Source organism: Armigeres subalbatus, chromosome 3 (genome assembly GCF_024139115.2).
Source record: "Armigeres subalbatus isolate Guangzhou_Male chromosome 3, GZ_Asu_2, whole genome shotgun sequence".
NCBI classification, from domain to species: domain Eukaryota; kingdom Metazoa; phylum Arthropoda; class Insecta; order Diptera; family Culicidae; genus Armigeres; species Armigeres subalbatus.
In genome coordinates, this window is record NC_085141.1 from 144,096,446 (window position 1) to 144,120,619 (window position 24,174).

Sequence of the window (24,174 nt, forward strand, 5' to 3'; positions counted from 1 at the left end):
ATTCGCGTAATACACTGTGAAAAAGTGGAAAAACACACTTAATCGAAATGACCCAACCGATCCTGCGCTCGTATATGGAACCTATATAGTGTCTATAGTCCTCAGTAGTTTTGTTGCCATAGTTGCCATACGATTAACATCGGTGTCTAATTGTTTCACAAAACCGGCAATCTCAACGCATGTTGGACGGGGAGCGGACAGCGGAAAACGGAATTGCATCGTATTCACTAGCGTCATGAGATTGTTTTTCTTTTGCATTATCGCTCACCGCAAGGCACAACGAACGAACGACCGTATTGATCCACACACAAAAGGCAAAAAAAAACTTCTGTTCGGTACATACACAGAAAAAAATTCCATGGTAACGGTTACTATTTTGTAGACTACGCCATGTTTTTAAAACAACCACAAATTTTCAGTTAAATTAACCACGCATTCGGACAAATTCACCACTGATTCAGTTCATGCAACAACATTCCACCAGGACCACAGTTGATTTTTACTGCGCGCATGGTAAAATCAAACGGGTTTGCTGTCTGCTGAAAATCGTCGGTGCGTATTTTTAAATTAACCCTCGGAATGGTAGGTTCAACCGCAACATTTTTTTGCGTGTACAGTACCTATTATCAGACATCATGCACGCGTACAAAAAAGGATGAGATTGAGCAAAGATTGGTACGCGCACATAAAATTTAGCGCACGCGAGTCTCACGAAGCTTGTGTACCTCATATTAACATCGGTGAGTTGCATTGAGACATCTCAATGCGATCAGCTCATGCGCTGTTTGCCATCAAGGAACTAGACTTTACTAAGGTGGCGCAGATCAGCGCTGCGTTCCACAAGTTATCTCTTTCGCTCTCCCGCTGTTCTTATGCAACGCAAAAAAAAATATTCATTTAATAATATTGTTGCCTACACGGAGAAACACGTTTACTCATTAATGGGTACTTTTTCTTTGCTATCTCTTTCCCTCTGCTGAAAAATTTACCCATTTTGAGAGAATAAGTGGATCTACTCATTTAAATGAGTAAATCCACTTATTCTCCCAAAATGGGTAGATTTTTCAGCAGAGAGAAAGAGATAGCAGACAAAAAGTACCCATTAATGAGTAAACGATTTTTACCGGGTAAGTAACGCCAGCTATGCATTCCTAGCGCATGAGATGAGTCTCATGAGACGTACTTGAGACACGCTCACTCAGCTATTTTTTGCGCGCGCTAGCTTATCTCGTCGCACCAAATCGATGCTACGTGAGCTTGTGTAGCTCATGGCACACTGTCTCATTCAGTATATGCGCAAAATAGCCAGCAAGAATTAACCCCCAGAAATTTGTATGGCGAAAGTCATCTAACGCGAGTTTTCTCAAAATAAGAAACTTTTCATGATAAACTATTTGGTACCGATTATGTAGGAAGGTGTCCGCTACCATGCCTACCAAATATTTTTTTGATGAAAGTGCTTAACTTTGAGAAATCGAACCTTATAGATGCCTTTCGTGACACTTATAAATCATAGTCAACTTTGTTTTAGCATAGGGGGAATGGTCTTGCTTGACTACTCTATTCAAATGTTGAGTAGGGGAAAGTGGGGTAAGATGGCCATATGGGGCTAGACAGCCTACATTAATTATGCCTTAAGTGAGCATTATATTTACATTATTATTACAAGGGATGGTTCACAATAATGTAAAAGGGCTATACAACTGAAAAATCAAGTGAAAAATGCACTTTGTCAACCACACTTTTTTTGTAATATTGATTTGAAGATGGTTTAGTTGAAATTCGAATTTTCTTATAATTTTCTAGTTACATAATTTAACAATTGAAGCCTAAATTACTAATTTTTCAGGACAAATTGATATTTACCGAAGCTTTTATATAACTATAGCATATATACAATAATAATTTGAGGAGATTCACAGTAATTAGGCTTGATAGGATATAAATCTTTGGATATACGTCGGCTTGGGACGGTATTGCCAACTGTATAGGAACAAGGTCATCTCCAGGATTAAGAGGTGCCTAACACTTAAATGCATTTAAAAAATGATCAAAATAGTTTCTGCGTGAATCAGAGATGATTTAAAACAAAGGATATGGTTTTAACAGTAAAAATTAGTTTTAGGCAAATTCTGATATTGTCGTAGTGCCAGTTGTCAAGAAATCAACATGAAATACGACATTTTAAACGAAGCATCATTTGAACATAATCCATAGAAGTGCAAGAAACGTGTCCCCCATTCTAAATAAATTTAGCATACTTTTGATATAGTTTTTGGTCCAAGCTGGTCTTGCCCCCAGGGAGTGGTCATATTGCCCCATATGGTAAATATAGGAATAATAAAAACAGCCTTTTTAAAACCAGTTTATAAAATACTGAAACTATATTAATCAGTGTTTATTGATACTTATGTCAAAGACGGGTCATCATAAAGGTGTTTCATGGAGAAATCAGCAGAATTTGAAGCAGTGTCACTATTTTACAAGGGTTACCGCTTAATATGGCCATCTTGCCCCACTTTCCCCTATTTCATGAAAACTGCATTGGTACATGCCGAAGACTATTTTTCAGAATAAAGTGATGTAAGGTACAGTGGGGTAAGTGGGTAAAGGGGTAAGTGAAAAAACGCAAGTATTTCACTGATGAAGCACAACATTATTCAATTTCACTTCACAATCATACAAGACCATTCAAATCAATGCGGTGAATAAGTGAAACATGAAATAATGAACCATTTCAACGATTTCAACATGCGAGAGTAAAAGTTTATTAACCTTTCAAATTTATCTTTTGCACAAGTTGTTTTGCGTGTCAATAAATACAAATATTTTTTATGTTGGTTTCCATAACACATTCAATTAGTGTATTGATAAGTTGGTTTTCTTTGTAGTTTTGAATTCCAGCCACAAAAATATTGATATGAACACCAAAAATTTTGAAAAATTTTTTTTATTGCATTGCCTTTCTTTTTACCATAGGTAAAATTTTCCGACACTGAATGCATTTCTCTATTTTTCCAAACACAAATAATTTCTATTAAACGTATATAAACAAATGATACCAATTCGAACTTATTTGAAGGCTTTTGGTTATTACAGTGATACGTGGTAATATTAAATCAGGAATACAAAGTGTCAAGCGTGTCAGTCTTTTAAATAATCCTTGTTTGATAAATAATTCGTGAACTTGTTTTATTTATATAGCTTAAATACAAGAATCACTACTATTGCAAATATATCAACAATTATGATTCATTTAGTTGAGATTTATAAAATTTATTTATTTGTTAATGTAAACTCTTCTACTGAAATCATAAGTAGATTGTCAATGAAACACAATATGATTCCAGGTTTGATGAATATTTCAAAGATAATTTCTCTGCATTATCTGCCTAGGTTTATTATCTTACTATAAACCTGAAATAGAAAGTAGTGTTAGACACAAATGGAGATGAGATATTAGACCTAAAAAAATTCAAGTAAAGAAAACAAAAATCATTTAATGGAGGCATTAGTGCCCTTTGACTTTCATGAAGTGTCAAAAAGCATCACAACAAATCACAGTTATGCTCTATTCAGTATAATTATCATTTGCATGAAATATATGAACAGAAAATGTGTACTTATATTGAAAAATTCTCTTTAAAATCATTTTTTTTCACTTACCCCACATGTGGGGCAAGTGAAAAATTGAAACCGATTTTTTTGTTTTCCAAATATTTTGTATCCTAAAAGTATTTTTCAAAAATCTTTTTCGCAGACATATAAAAATTGGATAGATGATTCGTTATGTCATAAATATGATCAATTTCAATATTATATTCAACTTTTATGACTTGATGAACATGAAATATACGATTTCCTTTACCCACTTGCCCCACTGTACTTTATAGACGAAACTTCCACAACACTCGAAGGAAATGAACGGAAAAATTGAATTGGGAACATATTAAAAATTTAACCCCCAGAAGCACCTAAAATATTTTTTCTGGTTTTTAGACATTTTTTCAACTAAATCTACTAAAAAGTCATAGAATAAGCACTCTAAACATCCTAGTATCAATGACAAATTGGTAGATAATAATTTTAAAAAGCTACTGACGACTAATGCTGCTATTATGTGGAGTAAAATCTCGTTTGATGCACTTCTAAATTTTTATGGATTTGGCTGAAAATAGATCAGGAGACTCCATTTAAGATATTTATTGAAATAGGCAAGGCAAGAGCACGCAACTCAAGTTCAAAGTTAATTGCCTATATTCCGGGTAGTATGCGGTCGGGTCTGAGCTTGACGACCGATTGGCAAATAGCACACACAACCTCACATGATCAGTACTATTGCTGATGAAGAATGTGTGTAGCCGCCACAAACATTCTAAATACTCACGCTCCTCTAATGTGAACGTGTACTATACACATGTTGAAGTGTTGGCTTGGCAAATGGATTGAGAGTGATTCGACTATGCGTCCAACTTGAAAATCTCGAGCTCGTTCAATACCCGCTAGGTTGCGAAGGCCGACGGAGGTTCTTCGTAGCATAGTTGGTTAAATCACCAGTCTATAGCGTACTGAGGGTCGTGGGTTCGAGTCCCATCGAAGGGAAAGTGGTTACCACCAACACATTTTTCAAATAAAAATCTTCCACATAATGTACATATTCGCATCTGAGTTCAGAACATTGTAAATTAATGTCCAAGTCGGGTGGTTTAACCAGGAATATAGGCAATTAACTTTGATTGAACTTAAAAACATTGTAATTCCTTCATGGTTCTATTCACCCAGAGGAACTATCCTAAATGCCAAAGGCAATGAATCGCATGCTTTGAGCGTAAATACAGCGGCACACCAGGAGTTAACTTTCTGAAATCAGTATGACGGAAGGCATCTAAGGTTCGATTTCTCAAAATTAAGCACATTAATCCAAAAAATATTTCTTAGGCTTAGTAGCGGACACTATCCTTCATAACCGGTACCAAATAGTTTTCCAGAACAGTTCCTAATTTTGATAAAACCCGCATTAGATGTCTTTCGCCATACAAATTTCTGGCGGTTAACTCATGCTGGCTATTTGCGCATATACGATAGCGTCTGGATGTGGAAGCGGCGAGTAGAAAATCAGCTACTGCCAATAATTCATTGAAATGTATTATTGATTTAAAAATCAAAAATCTGTCTGTCTGACCCTTACTAAACCGATCGCCATGAAAATTTGTATGCAGACCGTATTTTGGGACCGGAGAAGATCGTTCGAGACCCCTCCCCCCTTTTGAAAGGCGTGCTCCCAACACCAGTTTCTTAATTGTGCTTATTCTGCGTCTCGAATGACTCAAAAATTGTCGACACGTCTCATGCGCCTTGATCGTGTAATATAAATGGGAGGTATCGACAATTCTCACTTCCTTCGCCTCACCCCATACGAGAAGCAGAATAAATACGAATAACTCGAGAATAAATCAAGTAAATGGAACCAAATCTACCACTGGAGGTTTCCTGAAGGGAAGATATGTTTCTGTGGCGTTTCGAAACCCATCCCTATTCTGGAAAGGGGGACTCCCATACAAATGAAGCATACATTTCTGCATAACTTGAGAACTAATCAGAGAATAAATCAATTTTAGGCGAAACGAAGTTCGTCGGGTCTGCTAGTGTATCATATATGTAGTAAAGCGTATTTTCGGATATAGTGTACATATACACCCTTATTATTGTTTACGGACGAATAATACTTTCGAACAAATGCGAAAACCGTTTCACCAGTTGATTTTGCTGGCGTAAACGAGAATACGCTTCAACTTTCTATTAAAAGCGCGTTCGCGCGTAAACAAGAATATGGATGATAAATCAAACACAAAACATTTACAATTTCCTCAAATTTTATTTTCAAAGTTGTAGCTTACGCACGCTAAAGATTCGAATACGGGGGAATTAGGCATTGTTTTGTGTCCCCCTCCGCCAGGCGAATTTAACTCCGTTCTATTTTAATCAGCTGTTAGCATATTGGAACACTTTCAGCACAGCATTTTTGATATACACAATGTAGAAGAAGTGTTGAAGCTCAGAAACATGTTCGAATGGAAGGGAAGGTGGATTGAACGCTTCTAGTGTGGTGGGGGTGGGATTCGTAGAGATAGAGGACTATTAGTTGTTGGCATCTGGATTGGTAACAGGCAATAAGTAAGCAATCGATGCAAGGGGAAAGCATAGATATTGGGGATGACCTTTTGCGTTATTTTGTTTTATAAATATGTCTAGTTTGTATAGGATTACAATATTAAATTCAGTTTTGAGTGTCTGCCCTCAAATATTGTTCGACCAGTTTAGAATAAAAACATTCACGATTTGTAATTTAGTAAAAACTTCAAGTCTTATTGTTTTTCTTCTCACGATAGTCTTTGATCCACTTTTCAATGCGTTCCTTGAGTTCCGTTGCTGGTATCAGCATGTCCTCTGTGAGCGGTTGTCGGTTGAAGGGATCGGTACTGCTGTTGAGTAGATGCCTGGTGATAATTGAACGGTCCATTATCGTTCCGGACGGCAGTATCACTGGATCGCTCATCAGCGTGTCCATCAGTGGGTCTTTGAAATCATCCGGAGCATCGGCAAACTCGTCCGCATTCTGCTGATTCTGGGCGTAGATTTCCGCCGCTTGATGTATCAATTTTCGGAAATCTTCCACCTCTACTGGAGTGCGGATACCGAGTCTTTCCACACGGTTGGCAGCGTCTTCAAAGAGGTGTTTTTCAAAAGATCGTTCATCCGCAGCCAAAGCAGCGGCAAATTCATCACAGCTTAAGTGGAGATAAATATCGATCAGCTGACCGAGTAGTCTTCGTGGTTCCCAGCCATATTTCATGGGATTTCGCACACGTAAATCATTGCACTTTGGACCGCACAGTTGTTGCAAATTGTAGTTCAACATCGAACTCAGTCGATCAATAAGCTCTGGCCTCAGGAAGGGTTCCTTGATGTCAATCGTGAGATAGTGGAACATGTCTACTGTTTCACGGGCCAAGGTTAGATACGATCGACACTGTCGCTCATCTTGCACCAGCTGCCTCTGACGACTCTGCTGTGCTTCCTGGCCGAGGTCGTTCCATGCCAGATCCTCCATCATCAGTACTTGTGTCTCGTGGATACGTTTCAAGTATTCCAGACATTCGTCAAGCAGATACGTGGTATCATTAAGGAAGAAGTTGACAAACTTAACGAACTGTTTTCCACTCTTAGACTCTTTGATGATTGCCTGTCGATGGACCACACTATCCCACAGACCTTTAAACAGATGACTGATGTGATACCGAATGGTGAACTTGTCGTAGAATTCGGTGCTCTGACCAGTTGTTTCGATGTCGGTGTAGAACTTCATTAGGGCACTCACCAGCGCTCGCTGAGCCAGATCGTGGTTGATGATCTGCAGGTATAGACGCTGGGATGCCGTTTGGATCGTGGGTGAAGTAACAAAAAGCACCTGAAAGATATGGATTGATTAGGATTTATCTTTACTGAAACATAGGATGTAGGTAGCTCGATTTGTCTTTATCATTATTAGGCATATTTTTCGAAACCTTCCATTTTTTATTCTTTCAGTGTAAGAATAGTAAAAGACCGGAAGTAATTATAAGCAAGCCACCACCCAGGGTGGTATATTTCGGGTGGCACAACGGGCGAGTTTTGCGAGCGTTGGTGAGTGTTTTGCCGTTGAAAACAGAAAAAAATCATCAAAAGTTTGCCAACCGTATCAGCTGTTGTTTACTTTTTCAAAATAACAAATTTGAGCAAAATGTGTAAAAAAAATCAATGAAGCGATGTGTTGTCAACATAAATACGACGGAAGTACTGCATGAGCAAAATCTTGTGCAATACTTCAATTTCAACGAAAATTATTTCTTTATTTTGGTTAGTTTTAAGAGGTCATACACATATTACGTAAGGACTTATGGGGGGAGGGGTAGGGGTTCTGTTAATATCTTACGCGCCATATAAATAAAAAAATCTTTTGTATGGGAAAAATCTTACAGGGGGGAAGGGGGGTTGAAAACCCAGAAAAAATGCTTACGTAATTAGTGTACGGTCCCTAAGTTGGTAACATTTTGCCATAAGAAACCGAAAAGTTCACTGTGTGAGTACAAAATTCACCAAGCGGTTTTATATTCTTGCTAAGATTACTTCTATATTTTTGCCTTTCTCGTACAACAAAGTTATATCGAAAGGCTATCATTTTACTCCAAAACCGAACTTTTTATAGAAGTCTCGGAGACCCATGATGTTATATACCAATCATCTCAGCTCGTCGAGCTGAACAAATTTCTGTCTGTCCGTGTGTATGTGTGTGTGTGCACACGAAAACCGAAAAACATTAGCCACTAATATTTTGGTGGCTTCACAAAACAATGTTGTAAATTACTTAAGAAATTCCTCCAGGAATTCGCAAGTTCACCCAGAAATTGCTTCAGCCATTCAATCAAAATTCCTTCAGGAATCACATAGGAAATTCCTCCAGGTATTCCTTTGAAAATGTCTTCATGGATTCCATCGGAAAATCCTCCGGATTTTAAGAATTGCTTCAGAACTTCCTCCAGGATTTAATTTGAATTTTTTTTTGCTAAAACTTTAGAAAACATCTCAAGGAGTGTTTCGGAAATTCCTTTAGAGATGCATTTGGCAATTTCTTTACAATTTGTTTTAGATTCCTTTAGGCGTTTGTTCGAAAATGTCTTGTGAAAATCCCTCGGAAATACCTTTATAAAATACTTTGCAGATTTCTTCAGAAATCCTTCTGAATTTTTTTTTGGAAACTTGGTTAAGAATTCTATCGGAAATGTGTTGATGCAAAAATATGAGACTGCTGGGTCCATGACGTTAGGCATAAGGACGTTAGGCATAATACCTTCTTTATGTCGTGGGCTGTTTTTGGGGCATTTTATGCTTAACATCCTTTATGCCTAACGTCCTTATACCTGTTCGCGTGACCAACATCTAGTTTGTTCTAGTTTGTGACCAACATCTAGTTTGCTTGGACCTAGCAGCCAAGATACCGGTACTATTAGTGTCGAACGGCCATGTTATAGCCTATTCAGATTAGGGGCTGTCCATATATCACGTGGACAGGTTTTGCTCAGTTTTCGATACCTCCTCCTCCAGCGTGGACAATTGCTCATACCAATTAAAAAAAAATGAACTGTGGACTTCTACCATACTCCCCCCTTCCCCTAAGCTGTCCACGTAGTATATGGACAGCCCCTTACGTCATTTATGATCATAAATATCATGATAAACAACAACCTGATGTAATCTCCATACATTCAATTTCCTTTTCCGCTTTTTATTACGATTAATAATCTAATCCCAATCTGAATAGGCTATTAAGCTTATTGAAGCATATTTTGGCAGAATTCAATGGTTACAGCACCACTAGCGTTCTATTACTGCTTTACTGTAAAAACCTTCGGAAAATGCTTCGGATATTTTTTCAAAACTCCTTGGGATTGTTTAGGAACTCATTCAGAAGTATCTTAAGGAAAACTTTAGAAAACACCTGGAGGAGTTTTTCCGGATATTTTGCTTTTAAGAATTCTTTGGAAATACTTCGAGAATACCTTTAGAAACTCCTTTGAAAAATCCACTCGGGAATCCTTCGGCTATTCTTTCAAGAATTCCTTCAGCAAAAATCCTTCACAAATCACTCTACACTTTTTTTTTAAATCCATCCAGGTTCCCTTTCGGGAAAATCGTCCGGAAATTCGTTTTGGAATTCCTCCGAGAATTTATTTCGATTTTTATCTTGGAAATTCCTCCAGAAATAATTTAGGAAATTGCTAATCATTCTTATGGGCACACTTTTAGTGATTTCTTTGAATAATTCCTTGGAAAACTTATCCCGAAATTCCTTCGGAAATTCCTCCAGGAATTGCTTTGAAGAATCCTAACTAGTTTAGTATTTTTTAATATATTCCTGAAGTATTTCCAAGGGAATACTCAAAGGAATTTACAAAGCAATCCCTAATTGATTTCCCGAATAAATTCCTGGATTTCAACAAGAATAGCTTCGGAAATTCTCCAGGAATTCTTTAGAAGATGCCAAACGTTTTTTGCCGGACAACGATCCGAACGATAGTTCACTACATTTTCAATAGATTTGATTGATTTATTTATTCAAATATTTTTAAGGATTTTTTCATCTTTTGAGAGAATTTCACTCATGATCACCGGGTATTGGAATTCTCTGTCTCCGTCTTTATTCTTCCTTCTTCTTTCTTCCCTCTTCCTCCTTTCTTCCTTTCTTCACTTCCTTTATTATTCTTTCATCCTCTTTTTTCTTCGTCCTTCCTTGTTCGTTGATACTTCATCTATCTCTCTCATATTTTCTCATTTTTGCCTCCTTTTTTATTTCGTCTTCCTCCTTCCTTTTCTTTTTTTCTTCTTCCTTTTACTCTCTCCTTCCTTGTTCCTTCTTCGTTCTCCCATTTTTCTTCTTCCATCTTCCAGCTACCATTCTTCCTACAAGTATTCCTTCTTTATTCCTCTTTTCTTCTTGCCTCTCTCTTCTTTCTTCTACCTCTCACGGCGTGTGTATGGGGAACCTTTATGACAAAAAAAAAATGAGCATGGCTAAAACCTTCACCACATGAAAATATAGCTTTCTATCTTTCATTTCCTGGCTGTTTCAAAAAAATCTACCGAGGGGCCTCGAACAACTTTTTTTTTCTTCCAATTTGAAACTATTTGATAATGAGCTCTCTATCATAACCAACGGAAGCTATACAAACCGATACAAATCAACAAAACATATCTATTATTAGAAAATACTGGTACGAACAATGCTTTTTAAGTGTGCTATCAATATTTTGCTATGCTATCAATATTTTGTATGGGCTCAAAAACCATAGAGTAAAACAGAGCCGTAATAATCGAATTCTATTCAATTATAATATACATAGAAGTAATTTTCATATTCATATCTTTGAAGCATCCGTCACATTTGAATTGAATAAAATATCAAATTTAATATATAGGTTGCTACGATGTGTGATTACGTACGCAGAGGTTTTACATCGTAGTAGCCTTTCAGTGGTAAAATCAGTTGCATACCTGAGTACACGTGGAACGTGAGGTGTAATCAGCTCGACTTGTGGACCTTTGAAAATAATTTTTAAATTGAAGCCTAAAACGCATGAAGAAAATAGAAGTAAAGTGTGTGTATTGTGTCTTCAAAAGGTGAATTTAAGACCAATTTCCGAAAAAGCGCTGCAGATAATTAAAGATCGGTACATACCAGACATTGAAACTAAAAACTGGTATTATCCAACACGAATATGTTCATACTGCTCATTTACTGCTTATTCTATTGATTCGGAAAGAAGCAGTGAACGTGTCGTGAAACTGTTCCCTTATAAATTCAATATCAAAATTGATACAAGAAGCGGACAGGTATGTGAGATTTTTTAAAGATTTTCGAAGCATCGTATAAGAAATTTATTCAATTTCGTTAGGCTTGTCAATGTGAGATATGCATAGCTGCTCGTGAAAACATCACAAATAAATCCAATAAGAAGAAAAAGGGACGACCACTCCTTCTAAATGGCACTAAAAGGCCACGCTTGATCAATATGTGTAGCCTGTGCTTTACAGAAACTGGAAGAGGAAAGCCTCATTGGTGTACCAAAATCCAATTGCACGATAATGTATTGCATATCTTACAAGAAAAAGCAGATAATGGCGGAGATAGTATTGTAAGTTCATATGTTAAAACAAAAGCAACAAATGACGACGGATTCATATCACTATCTAATCTTCGAGGGTTTTCCTCTTCGTGGACTCAGAATCCAGAGGTTTCCAAGAGACACGTGCTTTCGGTCGATGATCTATTTCTGATTAAGAAAAATTGCAATTTGAGTACTCGAAACACCATAACACTTAGCAGTACTCTAAAGGCTCTCGATATTCTAATTGCTTCTAATTTGCCCAAGGAACTTACCACACTCAATAAGCGCCTGGAAAACTATTTTGAGGTAACTTTTTTGCCATTTGATGTAAACGGAGAAAATAAGAAACAACAATGTATCGCTCTTAAGCCTGTTGTTTATTGCAACAGTGTTCCGAAACTAGTCGAATTTATTTCTGTAGCGCGGAACATCACCAAAAATGATTTCTTCCTCAAAATTGGTATTGATGGTGGCGGTGGCTTTCTGAAAATCACATTATCGGTGGTGCAGAAGGATGCCAATGAGAGTTCTGAAGCAGGAGAAAAAAATTTCAAGAGTACCGGGATTAGAAAACTGCTTTTATTAGCTGTGGTACCGGGAATTCCGGAAAAGTATGCTAACATTTCCCAAATTTGGACTGTTTTGATGGAATTAAATACATTGGAAGCCCTAGTTGCAGGAGATTTGAAAATGATTAATCTTATTCTCGGAATTATGGGCTACAGTTCATCGTATCCGTGTCCATATTGTTTGGCACCAAAAACCAAGCTGTGCAATGAATGCGGACTATCAAGAACACTGGAGAACATCAAGAAAAACTTTTCACAATGGCAACATAGTGAAGCTACCGAAAAACTAGCGAAGAAGTATTTTAACTGTGTCAAAGAACCTCTCGTCTGTGGCTCTTTCAGTGACGAAATAGTGATCTTATGTCCTCCTCCCGTGTTACATATAACACTTGGCATAATAAATGCCATTTATAAGAAGGTTGAAAGCATTGATGCCTCGACAGCGGAGCGATGGGCAACAGCAAGTAACAGTACGAGGCACAGTCAATATGGTTTCACTGGCAGGAATTGTCATAAATTGATTGCACATCGTTCGATTCTCAGTGAGACTGGGCCGCTAGGATTGCTTCGAAGGGTAAAACCTTAAGTTGAAATGCATTTGATATATATAAAAATATATAAATATTTGTGTGCAATTTGCAGGCCGTTGAACAGTTTCACCAGGTCTACGAATCTTGCTTCAAGAATATACTACACCCACAATACGAGCATCATATTGAACGTTTTGCGCAAACCTGGAGAGAAGCTGAACTTCCTAATAGCTCCAAGTTTCACATTTTGCGGTTTCATGTTCCACAGTTTTGCCGAACTATGAAACTTGCATTAGGGAAGTTCAGTGAACAAGCAACCGAAAAAGTTCATTTCGATTTTTCTGCAACGTGGGATAGAGTTAAAGTGCCGGAATCATCAAATAATTATTCAAATGCATTACTGCACTCTGTAGTATTATATAATAGCTCACATATTTGAATGCCTTAACTAGTAATAATGATAAGGTATCAGTTGTTGAATTCAAACGGAAGCTATATAGAAAATAGAAAGAAAAATAAAATAAATATGAATTTGAGTATATAAATTGAATTCCACTTCTGATTTCTGAATACTAATTAAAGCTAGTAAAGGCGTTTTTGTTTCATTTTGCATTTAATTTCTAATAAATTACCATACGGTTTGCCGAAATCAAAGTAGTAATATGTGTTATTATGAAGTATGGAGGACAAAAAAAAAAGAAAAAAAAAGTTGTTCGGGACCCCTCGGTAGATTTTTTTGAAACAGCCAGGAAATGAAAGATAGAAAGCTATATTTTCATGTGGTGAAGGTTTTAGTGATGCTCTTTTTTTGTGATAATATTGTTCTACTGAACACGCCGTGCCTCTATCTTTGTTCCCATTTTCTTCTTCCATATTTTTTCTTTCTTTTCCTCCTTCATTTTCCTTTTTCTTTCTTTCTTCTTCCTCCTTACTTTTCCTATTTTTTCTTCCTTCCTCCCTGTTTCTTCCTCGTTCTTCAATTTTTCTTCTTCCTTCTCCCGTCTTCCAACTACCTTCTTCCTTCTTCTTGCTTCTTCTAACTTTCTTCTTCAATTTTCCTTCCCTGTTCCTTCAACTTTCTTGCTTAATCTTTCCTCCATTCCTCCATTACTTCATCTTTTTGCCTTTCTCGTATACAAAGTATACGTAAAGGCTATATGTTCGCTCCAAAAACGAACTTTTGATTGGAGTCCCGGAGACCCATAGTGTTATATACCGATCGACTCAGCTCGACGAATTGAGGTGATGTCTGTGTGTATGTGTGTGTGTGTGTGTGTGTGTGTGTGTGTGTGTGTGTGTGTGTGTATGTGTGTGTGTGTGTATGTGTGTGTGTATGTGTGTGCAAAATAATCTCACTCATTTTTCAGGCACTTATCCTTAACTGATTTGCTCGCAACAAGTTGCATTCGACGTAGAATCTTGTCCCATTGTTTCGTATTGAAAATTGGCCCAATCGGACTATGGGCTTCGGAATTATGGCCAAAATATATTTATGTATAAGAAAAATTCTCACTCACTTTTTAGGCACTTACTCTAAGCTGATTTTCTCGCAACAAGTTTCATTCGACGTAGAATCTTGCCCAATTGTTTCGTATTGAAAATTGGCCCAATCGGACTATGGGTTTCGAAGTTGTGGCCAAAATTCATTTTTGTACATACGAACACGTCCAAAATTCTCACTCATTTTTCAGGTACTTATCTTTAACGGATTTTCTCGCAACAAGTTGCATTCGACGCAGAATCTTGTCCCATTGTTTCCTATTGAAAATTGGCGGAATCGGACTATGGGATTCGGAGTTATGGCCAAAATATATTTTTATAAGAAAAATTCTCACTCACTTTTTAGGCACTTACTCTAAGCTGATTTTCTCGCAACAAGTTTCATTCGACGTAGAATCTTGCCCAATTGTTTCGTATTGAAAATTGGCCCAATCGGACTATGGGTTTCGAAGTTGTGGCCAAAATTCATTTTTGTACATAAGAACACGTACAAAATTCTCACTCATTTTTCAGGTACTTATCTTTAACGGATTTTCTCGCAACAAGTTGCATTCGACGCAGAATCTTGTCCCATTGTTTCCTATTGAAAATTGGCGGAATCGGACTATGGGATTCGGAGTTATGGCCAAAATATATTTTTTATAAGAAAAATTCTCACTCATTTTTCAGGCACTTATCCTTAACCGATTTTCTCGCAACAGGTTTCATTCGACGTAGAATCTTGCCCAATTGTTTCGTATTGAAAATTGGCCCAATCGGACTATGGGTTTCGAAGTTGTGACCAAAATTCATTTTTGTACATAAGAACACGTACAAAATTCTCACTCATTTTTCAGGCACTTATCTTTAACTGATTTTCTCGCAACAAGTTGCATTCGACGCGAAATCTTGTCCCATTATTTCGTATTGAAAATTGGCGGAATCGAACTATAGGATTCGGAATTATGGCCGAAATATATTTTTTATAAGAAAAATTCTCACTCACTTTTTAGGCACTTACTCTTAGCTGATTTACTCGCAACAAGTTTCATTCGACGTAGAATATTGTCCAATTGTTTCGTATTGAAAATTGGCTCAATCGGACTATGGGTTTCGAAGTTACGGCCAAAAATTTTTTTTTTTGCATGAGAAACACGTACAAAATTCTCACTCATTTATCAGGCACTTATCTTTAACGGATTTTCTCGCAACAAGTTGCATTCGACGCGGAATCTTGTCCCATTGTTTCGTATTGAAAATTGGCGGAATCGGACTATGGAGTTATGGCCAAAATACATTTTTCAAAATCTGACTCATTTTAGTCACATATGTACCCTCAGCCGATTTGCTCGCAAGAAGTTGCATTCGATGCAGAATCCGGTCCCATTGTTTCCTGTTGAAAATTGGCCGGATCGGACTATAGGCTCAGAAGTTATGGTCAAAATACTTTTTTTTCACCAAAAGTGCGTAGAAATTACTCACTCGAAAGAAACGAGAAAGGCACCATCACCGCTAGGTGGATTAATCTGGGTTTTTCCTTCATCCTTTTGATATCTTACTTCCTTATTCCTTCTGTCTTCTCCCGGCTTCTTTCCCCTTCTTCATTTATCCTTGTTCTTTCTTTCCTCTTTTTGTTTCTTTCTTCCTTATACCTTCTTACTTGTTCCTATTATCTTTTTCCTTCATTCTTTCTTCTTAATGTTTCTTCACCCGTCTTTCTTATTTATTCTTTCTTCCTCTTATTTACTTCTTTTTTATTCTTTATTTTTCTCTCGAACACCAAGGTGCAACGAAAAGGCTATATAATCACTTCCAAGACGGTTTTTTGATAGAAGGCCCGGAGACCCATAGTGTTATATACAATCGACACCTCGACGAATAGAGATGATGTCTGTCTCTATGTGTGTGTGCGTGTATATGTATGTGTGCAAAATAAAACTCACTCATCTTTTAGGCAATTATCTCGATCCGATTTGTTTGCAACAAGTTGTATTCAACGGGGATTCCTGGCCTATTGTTTCCTATTGAAAAATGGGCAGATCGGACTATGGGATCAAAGGTTATGGCTCAAATAAAATTGCTATACAAAAAGCACAGTAAGAAAATCTCACTCGAGTCTTTTTAGTATATATAATGCACGAGAAAGCCACAAACACCGCCAGGTGGATGAATCGGGGATTTTATCCTTTACTTATTATTCACTATTCAACCATTCAACTTGTACTCCATCGTAGTGTAGTACGGTTGGGATTCATTGCATCCCAACAATTGTAGCCTTTCTATACATTTCAGTCTTCTGATACTGACCATGGCTGACCATGTAAGACTTTTAGCCTATCGAGATTTCAGTCTTATGTTTTTCAGCCTTTCACCCTACACTGCTAAAAAAGTTTACACACAAAAGACTTCGAAGTATGTTTTTTTTTAATATAAAGTATTCAAATATAGCTTCAAAGTACACTCTTTCGTGGGAGAATGGGACTACACACAAAAAGGAATAAATATTATGCACAATTATGACTAACTTTTATTCACAAATGATTAACTTTTATGCATAAAAACAGGAAAAATGTGTAAAACTTATGCCTTTTATGCATCAAATTTTACTCCTTTTGTGGGTAGTCCCATTCTCCCGCAAAAGAGCATACTTCTCCACAAAAGAGCATACTTTCAGTTTTGCGTGTAGTGCTGCACAGGTAAAAAGTGAGGTTATGCGTCGCTACTGGCAATACTAGTGCAAAGGGTTTTGGTTTTAGTGGATCGGAAGAGAATTTCTATACCACCCATCCCCACACTACCGAGTTACCTTAGTATCCGAAAGCAATTTTTCGCTTTACCCTTACCAAAAAAATAAAAATAAATTACTCACCTCGATCAGTTTGGCAGTGATGTATGGATTTTTGATCAGATGAGGCGCACAGACCAGCGTCAGAATCCAGGTTATGATGGAATTGTCTACAAAATCAATCACCCCAATACTGTGCTGCATGCAAAACAGAATGAAGTCAGCAATGTCTTCGATGTACCACTCGGGCAGCGAGCAAAAGTTTTCGCTCGCGACCAGCGTCGCCGGTTCCTGTTTATTCACGAACAGATCTTCGATGGGCCGATTCTCGATCTGATACAGCATGTATTCGCACACGGACGAGTAAAATTGCATGCAAGCACCCAACACATTGGGATCGATTACCGCAATGTCGCAGCCAAGTTTCGCCTTCGACAGTTTATTGATCTGGTTGACGCAACGATCTCGGACCTGTTTGTTCCTACGGGCAAGCGGAGTGTTCTCCCATTGGCTTTTGCTGGCATTCAGTTCGTCCACCATTCGCTGGAGCTCTTTGGTAGCTCTGAGCAGTTTGTTGTAGCGTTGGATCGCAGGGATGATTCCCAGATGATGAGCGTGAAGGGTTAGGAACCAACAGTGCGTGACAAATTTGGGCGTTTCCCACTTCTTTGTCGATCGCAGATTTTCCAGCCAATCGTTGTACTCTTGTGAAGAATATTTGAGCTTCGTTTCGTCTTCGATGTCTATCAATGATTCGGGATGATGCGGGTAAAGTGGATCTATTCGTGATAAATTTATTTTTACCGAGAGTAGTTGCAGAATCGACATGAAGTTTAGCATAAATCCGTCTTTGGCCAGAAACCGGTCGTCCGCATTGTACTGAATTCGTTTATGATTGGTCCTCAGTATTTCCGAAACGTATTTGAGCACCTCCTGTCGGCTGTCCAGATTCGTTAGTAGTGAGAGGAAAATTTGATGCAGTACTTTTCTGGTATTCCCCAGAAGCGTCTGGAAGGAACTAGCCAGCGTCCTATCGCAAACATTCTCTAAAAAGTGGTGCGTGGCAAATTTGGGATTTTCATCTAAAAGAACCGACAGCGATAGAAATGGTGCCAGAAAGGACACCTTAGAAATTTCCCTGGCCGCGTACTTGTCCAGGGTCAGTCTTGGCAGGAACACAACATGTTTCACGATCAATTTGCAGATCGGATTCGTATTTTCCACCTTGATTTCAACAAGCTCCTTCAGTCGATTGAGCGGGTCCGAAACGATATTCTCGTTGCATATCGTGTTCTGCATGTCGACGTATAAATCATCGAGAACTATGGTGAAGATTGCATCGAAATCCGCCTCATTCTTACGAGCCTCTCCCATCAAACTAGCTAGAAAATCCGAAGGAACCTAAAATTTAAAACAAAACTTCGATTACTTTTGATAGATTGAAATATGTAGACGAAAGCGATGACAAAACAATCTTTGTTTAAATCAATCTACCAAATCAGACTAACTAACCTTATTCTCATACATCAACTGCAACAGTGGTGATTTTTCCAGAATTAACTTGGCCGGATTATCGATTTGGGCGAAGTTCTGGAAGCGATTCTTGGTTAACAGAATGGCGTACTTTAGTGTCTGCTGCCGTATAACCGCCGCCACGTCGGGCAAAATTTCCGCCAGATACATTTTTTTACTCTTTTTAATTTTGGTATAGCTGTACACTTCGTCGTTGGCACGGCAGTAGCAGTTGATGAGATAATCTAGTGCAGCAACGCGATTCGAGCTGAATGATTTCATGCTGGGTTTAGACGTGCATAATCTGATGTCGGCGTCAATTTCCATTGCGGTACTACCACCGCTTTTTTCTAGGACTTCCTCGATGTCAATCGGTTTCACTTTTTTCGGTGGAATGCTATTCCAGTTATCGGAGAATGTTCCACTGGTGCTTCCATCGCCCGACTGAATCAGCTTGCCCTCGTAGAACTCCTTGACGACTTCGATGAAAATTTCGGCGCAGAATTCGCGATAATTTTTGGCGTCCAATGCTTCCAATGCATTGGCAAGTACGGCCGGATCGATAGTGAAGCGGGCTTCTGAATAGCGAATCTGACTGTTGATATTCATAATGCGGAACACGATCTGCTGCAGTTCTTCACGTGTGGCGGCTTCGTCTCGCTTTTTATCTTCAATCTTTGCTGGAGAATCTTCGATAATCGGGGAAGATGAATCAATATCATTACTTGCGGTAGGAAGATCCTCATCCATCTTGATAGGAGAATCGTTATTTGTTATAGTGTTGTTGCCGTTCGAAGGAATCTCACCAAAACCACATTTTGTAGGTGACTCCAATGGCTTTATATCCACTGAGTTAATTGTTACAGTTGACTCTGCAATTAAAAGAAAATGAATGGTGAAATACAAATATAACGTCATATGAAGTTACTTGCAGCACTTTTCACTTTCAAAGTCATTGTATTGTTTAACAAATGAAGCAGCCCAAGAAGACATCCCATATCTTAATGGGGACGTGTAGAATGCGTCATGCATCTAATTTCACAAAAATATCGATTGGATTGATTCGTAGAAACATGCTCATTAGAGTTAGGCACAGTTGTATGAAAAAACGCAAACTTCATCAAATCAGGTGAGATCAAGGTTTTTCTGAATCGCTTTGGGACCCCAATCAACTGTGCGAAATATGGGCTCGATTGGTTGCTTCCCCACTTTCCGCATTGCGTTTCAAATTTATATAGAAATTAGTATGGGAAAACGTACTTTTTTACATTTTTGCTCTTAACGGCTTCAATTCATTGTCAATCACGTGACTCAATATGTTAGCATATAGTTTGAAATATACTAAAAGACGGGACTCTAACAAAAGGCGGAAACACGTAAGGCGGAATCACAAAAGGCAGAATCTCAAAAAGCAGACGTTCTTTTACTCTTTTTTTGTGAAGGTTTACGGCGGGACTCTGAATAGAGTAGAAACCTCTGCACCAGGCCTTTGATGATGCCGTTGCATAATTCCGTTCGAAGCAGTTTGCCAGCCGTACACGGAACATGTCGTCCAAGAAGACGCTGTTGCAACTGAATCAGAGGGAATTACGTTCATAAATAGTCAAAGAGGTCTCATGCTAACTAACATAGTAATCGTTTGAAGTCATTTTTGTTATTTTCTTGTCAGAGTCACATTATTTAGCCAGTTTTTATGGTATTTAGACGTCTATTGTCATTGTACGCGTTCAAAATCAACCGAAGCAGTTTATCCGACTCACATGGAACATGCTGCCCAATGCTTCATCGTAGAAACTGAGACGGAAGTTTTTTTTTTATCAAATATAAGAAAGTGTTCAATTCCCGATTTAAGAAAAATGACAAGTTAATAACTTTTGAAGCAGTTTTTCAGCCGTACAAGGATCATGTCGTCCATTAAGACACTGTTGAACTGGCTCAAAAGACATTATATTTACAACTTTACTTTAATAGATATTCTCTCCCATTATCTCATTCTTAATTATATAGATTGATGTGTACGATATCATTTTTGTCTTTATGGTCAGAAGGTATGGGTTCCTCGAATTACTTTGTTTATCTAAGTTATTGGTTCTTCGTGGTTTTTGTTCTGTGTCAATACCATCAAACACAATGTAAGTTATGTCTTCTAAAAAGTAGAAACTGTTCGTGCATTTGGTCTATTTTATTGTTATTCCTTTGTCAAGGTAGTCTAAGACTATTATTATGTTCTAAGAAGTAGCTTAATCGTTTCTAAACTGTCAATATCTATAATGTACTAATGATCAGCTATGAGTCAGCTATAGGATTCACTTTTCGGTGGCAAAGTAAAGCTTCATCACGCCTATTCCCTACTATTAGTAAAAATTATCGAGAATGAATAAGCCGTCATAAGATTGTTCATATACCATCATTATAATGTGTGGTATTTTTTATTATGGCTCTTCGAAGTGAGACATAACAAAATAAGACTGGCACCACGTTCCTAGTTCCTAGTCGGAATATGTCATAAGGCGTAATTACAAAAGGCAAAAATACGAAAGGCGGAATTTCAAAAGACAGAATTCAGTAATTTCTAAGTTTTACACAGGTGCCTGCTTGAGATAAAAGAGAACATATTTTATTCTTTGAAGGCTCGCATCTGCCCAGTAGGGTGGCTCAAAAAACACTTTTTCAATTTTTTTGATGGGCCGCCCTTTTATTCGGTTCTATTTGATGCCCTGATGCTCTGGACAAAATTTAAGCCAAATGCGGTGCTAAACTCGTTGGAAGTTTATATGGAAAAATGTATGCAGAAACATCCCAAAACAGTGATTTGCAGTTGGTCGGCACAATTTACGATCAAGAAGCATGATACCCTTTTTGTAGAATTAAATACAGTATGTTATGCTGAAAACCGCGAGAAGATTAGAGTTTATTAGGCAAAGATATTACCATTTTACTGGAGTGTTGTAGGGGTGAATTTATTTCTTTTCAAAGGTAAAAGAAACGAAATTTTCTCAAACCTCACTTCAGAGAAATGCTAATAACTTAGCCGGGCAAACACTAATCTTCTCGCGGTTTTCAGCATAACATACTGTATTAAATTCTTCAAGATCTGAATGAGTATGAAAGTTCTTCATCATAAGTTGTGCCGTCCAACTGCAATTCACTGTTTTTGGATGTTTCTGCATACATGTTTGCATATAAACTTCCAACGAGTTTAGCACCGCCCAAACGATGACCGATTTGGCTGAAATTTTGTCCAGAGCATCAGGGCATCAAATAGAACCGAATAAGAGGGCGGCCCATCAAAAAATTTGAAAAATGTTTTTCCCATACTAATTTGAGCCACCCTACTGCCCAGTCTAAGTTGAAGGAGGATATGATTCCTTCTTGAAAAGCACGCCCCTCACGCAAAACTGAAAGTATGCTTTTTTGCGGGAGAATGGGACTACCCCTTTATTTATTTGTATGCATAAAAGTGTAGGATCAGCATCGAATTATATTATTAAAACAAAAAACGGACGCTGAAATAAATATATAAATCAAAACATGCACGAATAAATCATAAATGTTCAAAAAGGTACTCTCTCCGTGTTCTCATTTTCAAAAATATCGAAAACCATCATATCAATGACGCCCAATTCTATTTGTGCAAACGTCAAAACAAAATTGGAGGGAAAACCGTGCAACATACATGAATGTCACATGCATGTGCGACGCAACAAATACAGCAGACAAGGGTATAAATACAAGTGCGCTTCCCGTATTTCGTTCACTTTTTCGACGGACGCGTAGGCAGACAGAAGCAGCCAACAGCCAGCAACGAAGCAGTAAGCACTTACCAGTCAGGAAAACTGGTACAAGAGACGGCATTCCAGGTCCGGTGCGGCCTCGCTCTCTCTGTGGATTCAAACCCGGCAGCACCGAAAAGAGACGGCATTCCAGGTCCGGTGTGGCCTCGCTCTCTCTGGGGATTCAAACCCGACAGCACCCTTAAGAGACGGCATTCCAGGTCCGGTGCGGCCTCGCTCTCTCTGGGGATTCAAACCCGGAAGCAACGACAAGAGACGGCATACCAGGTCCGGTGCGGCCTCGCTTTCTCTGGGGATTCAAACCCGACAGCACCCTTAAGAGACGGCATTCCAGGTCCGGTGCGGCCTCGCTCTCTCTGTGGATACAAACCCGGCAGCACCGATAAGAGACGGCATTCCAGGTCCGGTGTGGCCTCGCTCTCTCTGGGGATTCAAACCCAACAGCACCCTTAAGAGACGGCATTCCAGGTCCGGTGCGGCCTCGCTCTCTCTGTGGATACGAACCCGGCAGCACCGAAAAGAGACGGCATTCCAGGTCCGGTGCGGCCTCGCTCTCTCTGTGGATACGAACCCGGCAGCACCGATAAGAGACGGCATTCCAGGTCCGGTGTGGCCTCGCTCTCTCTGGGGATTCAAACCCAACAGCACCCTTAAGAGACGGCATTCCAGGTCCGGTGCGGCCTCGCTCTCTCTGGGGATTCAAACCCGGACGCAACGACAAGAGACGGCATACCAGGTCCGGTGCGGCCTCGCTCTCTCTGGGGATTCAAACCCGACAGCACCCTTAAGAGACGGCATTCCAGGTCCGGTGCGGCCTCGCTCTCTCTGTGGATACGAACCCGGCAGCACCGAAAAGAGACGGCATTCCAGGTCCGGTGCGGCCTCGCTCTCTGTGGATACGAACCCGGCAGCACCGATAAGAGACGGCATTCCAGGTCCGGTGCGGCCTCGCTCTCTCTGTGGATTCAAACCCGACAGCACCCTTAAGAGACGGCATTCCAGGTCCGGTGCGACCTCGCTCTCTCTGTGGATTCAAACGCGGCAGCAACGAAAAGAGACGGCATTCCAGGTCCGGTGCGGCCTCGCTCTCTCTGTGGATTCAAATCCACCTGCACCGCAAAAATGGACAGTCAACAATGGACTGTCGAGAATACGGCCGGTCGCGACAATGGCGTAGCGATGGATCCAACTGCTCCCACAAAGTAAGTATTTCAAAGAAACAGAAAAGCATACTCTGATGGAGAAAGGCAGAGTATTGCTAAGCAAGGGGTTCCGATGGAGATAGGCGGAACGCCCAATAAGTTTGCATCCGGTATTTGCATACGGAGTGCAGCATGCTCTGATGGAGATAGGCAGAGTATTGCTAAGCGAGGTGCTCCGGTGGAGATAGACGGAGCACCCAATAAGTTTGCATCCGGCATTTGAATACGGAATGCAGAATAAACGATGTCCGATACATGTGAGCAAGTAACATTGATAAATGTTTTTTTTCTCTTTACCTGTTTTATTACAGGAAGATCTCAAAAAAACAGATAATGCGGGAACTGACAGAAGTCATCGAAAAGAACAACACTTTGCGTGAACAAGTAGTTCGGCTTACGACTGGTACAGAACAGAGTTTCGGCAATGGATTACGTGAAGCATGTTCCAGTACAGTACGTGAAGATTCGCTATTGCTTTCCACGATGAACAACTGGACGTTGGGTACCCTCAATATACCAGAGTGTGTTCCATCATCGGGCGAGACTGAGATAGATAAACAGGCATTCGAATACTGGAAAGACATACTTGTTTCCTCACTCC

General features: G+C 39.0%; 1 protein-coding gene across 1 annotated transcript in view; it reads right to left on the reverse strand.

Annotated features, from left to right (window-relative positions):
* Positions 1-5,855: 5,855 nt before the first annotated feature.
* Positions 5,856-24,174, reverse strand: part of LOC134224873 (ubiquitin conjugation factor E4 B-like) — a 41,060-nt gene continuing 22,741 nt past the window's right edge. The window contains exons 2-4 of the mRNA XM_062704511.1: positions 18,578-19,449; positions 17,150-18,466; positions 5,856-7,468 (exon numbers count right to left, since the gene is read on the reverse strand). Coding sequence (XP_062560495.1) covers positions 6,359-7,468; positions 17,150-18,466; positions 18,578-19,449 — 3,299 coding nt within the window. The 3' untranslated portion in view covers positions 5,856-6,358. The remainder of the gene's footprint in view (positions 7,469-17,149; positions 18,467-18,577; positions 19,450-24,174) is intronic.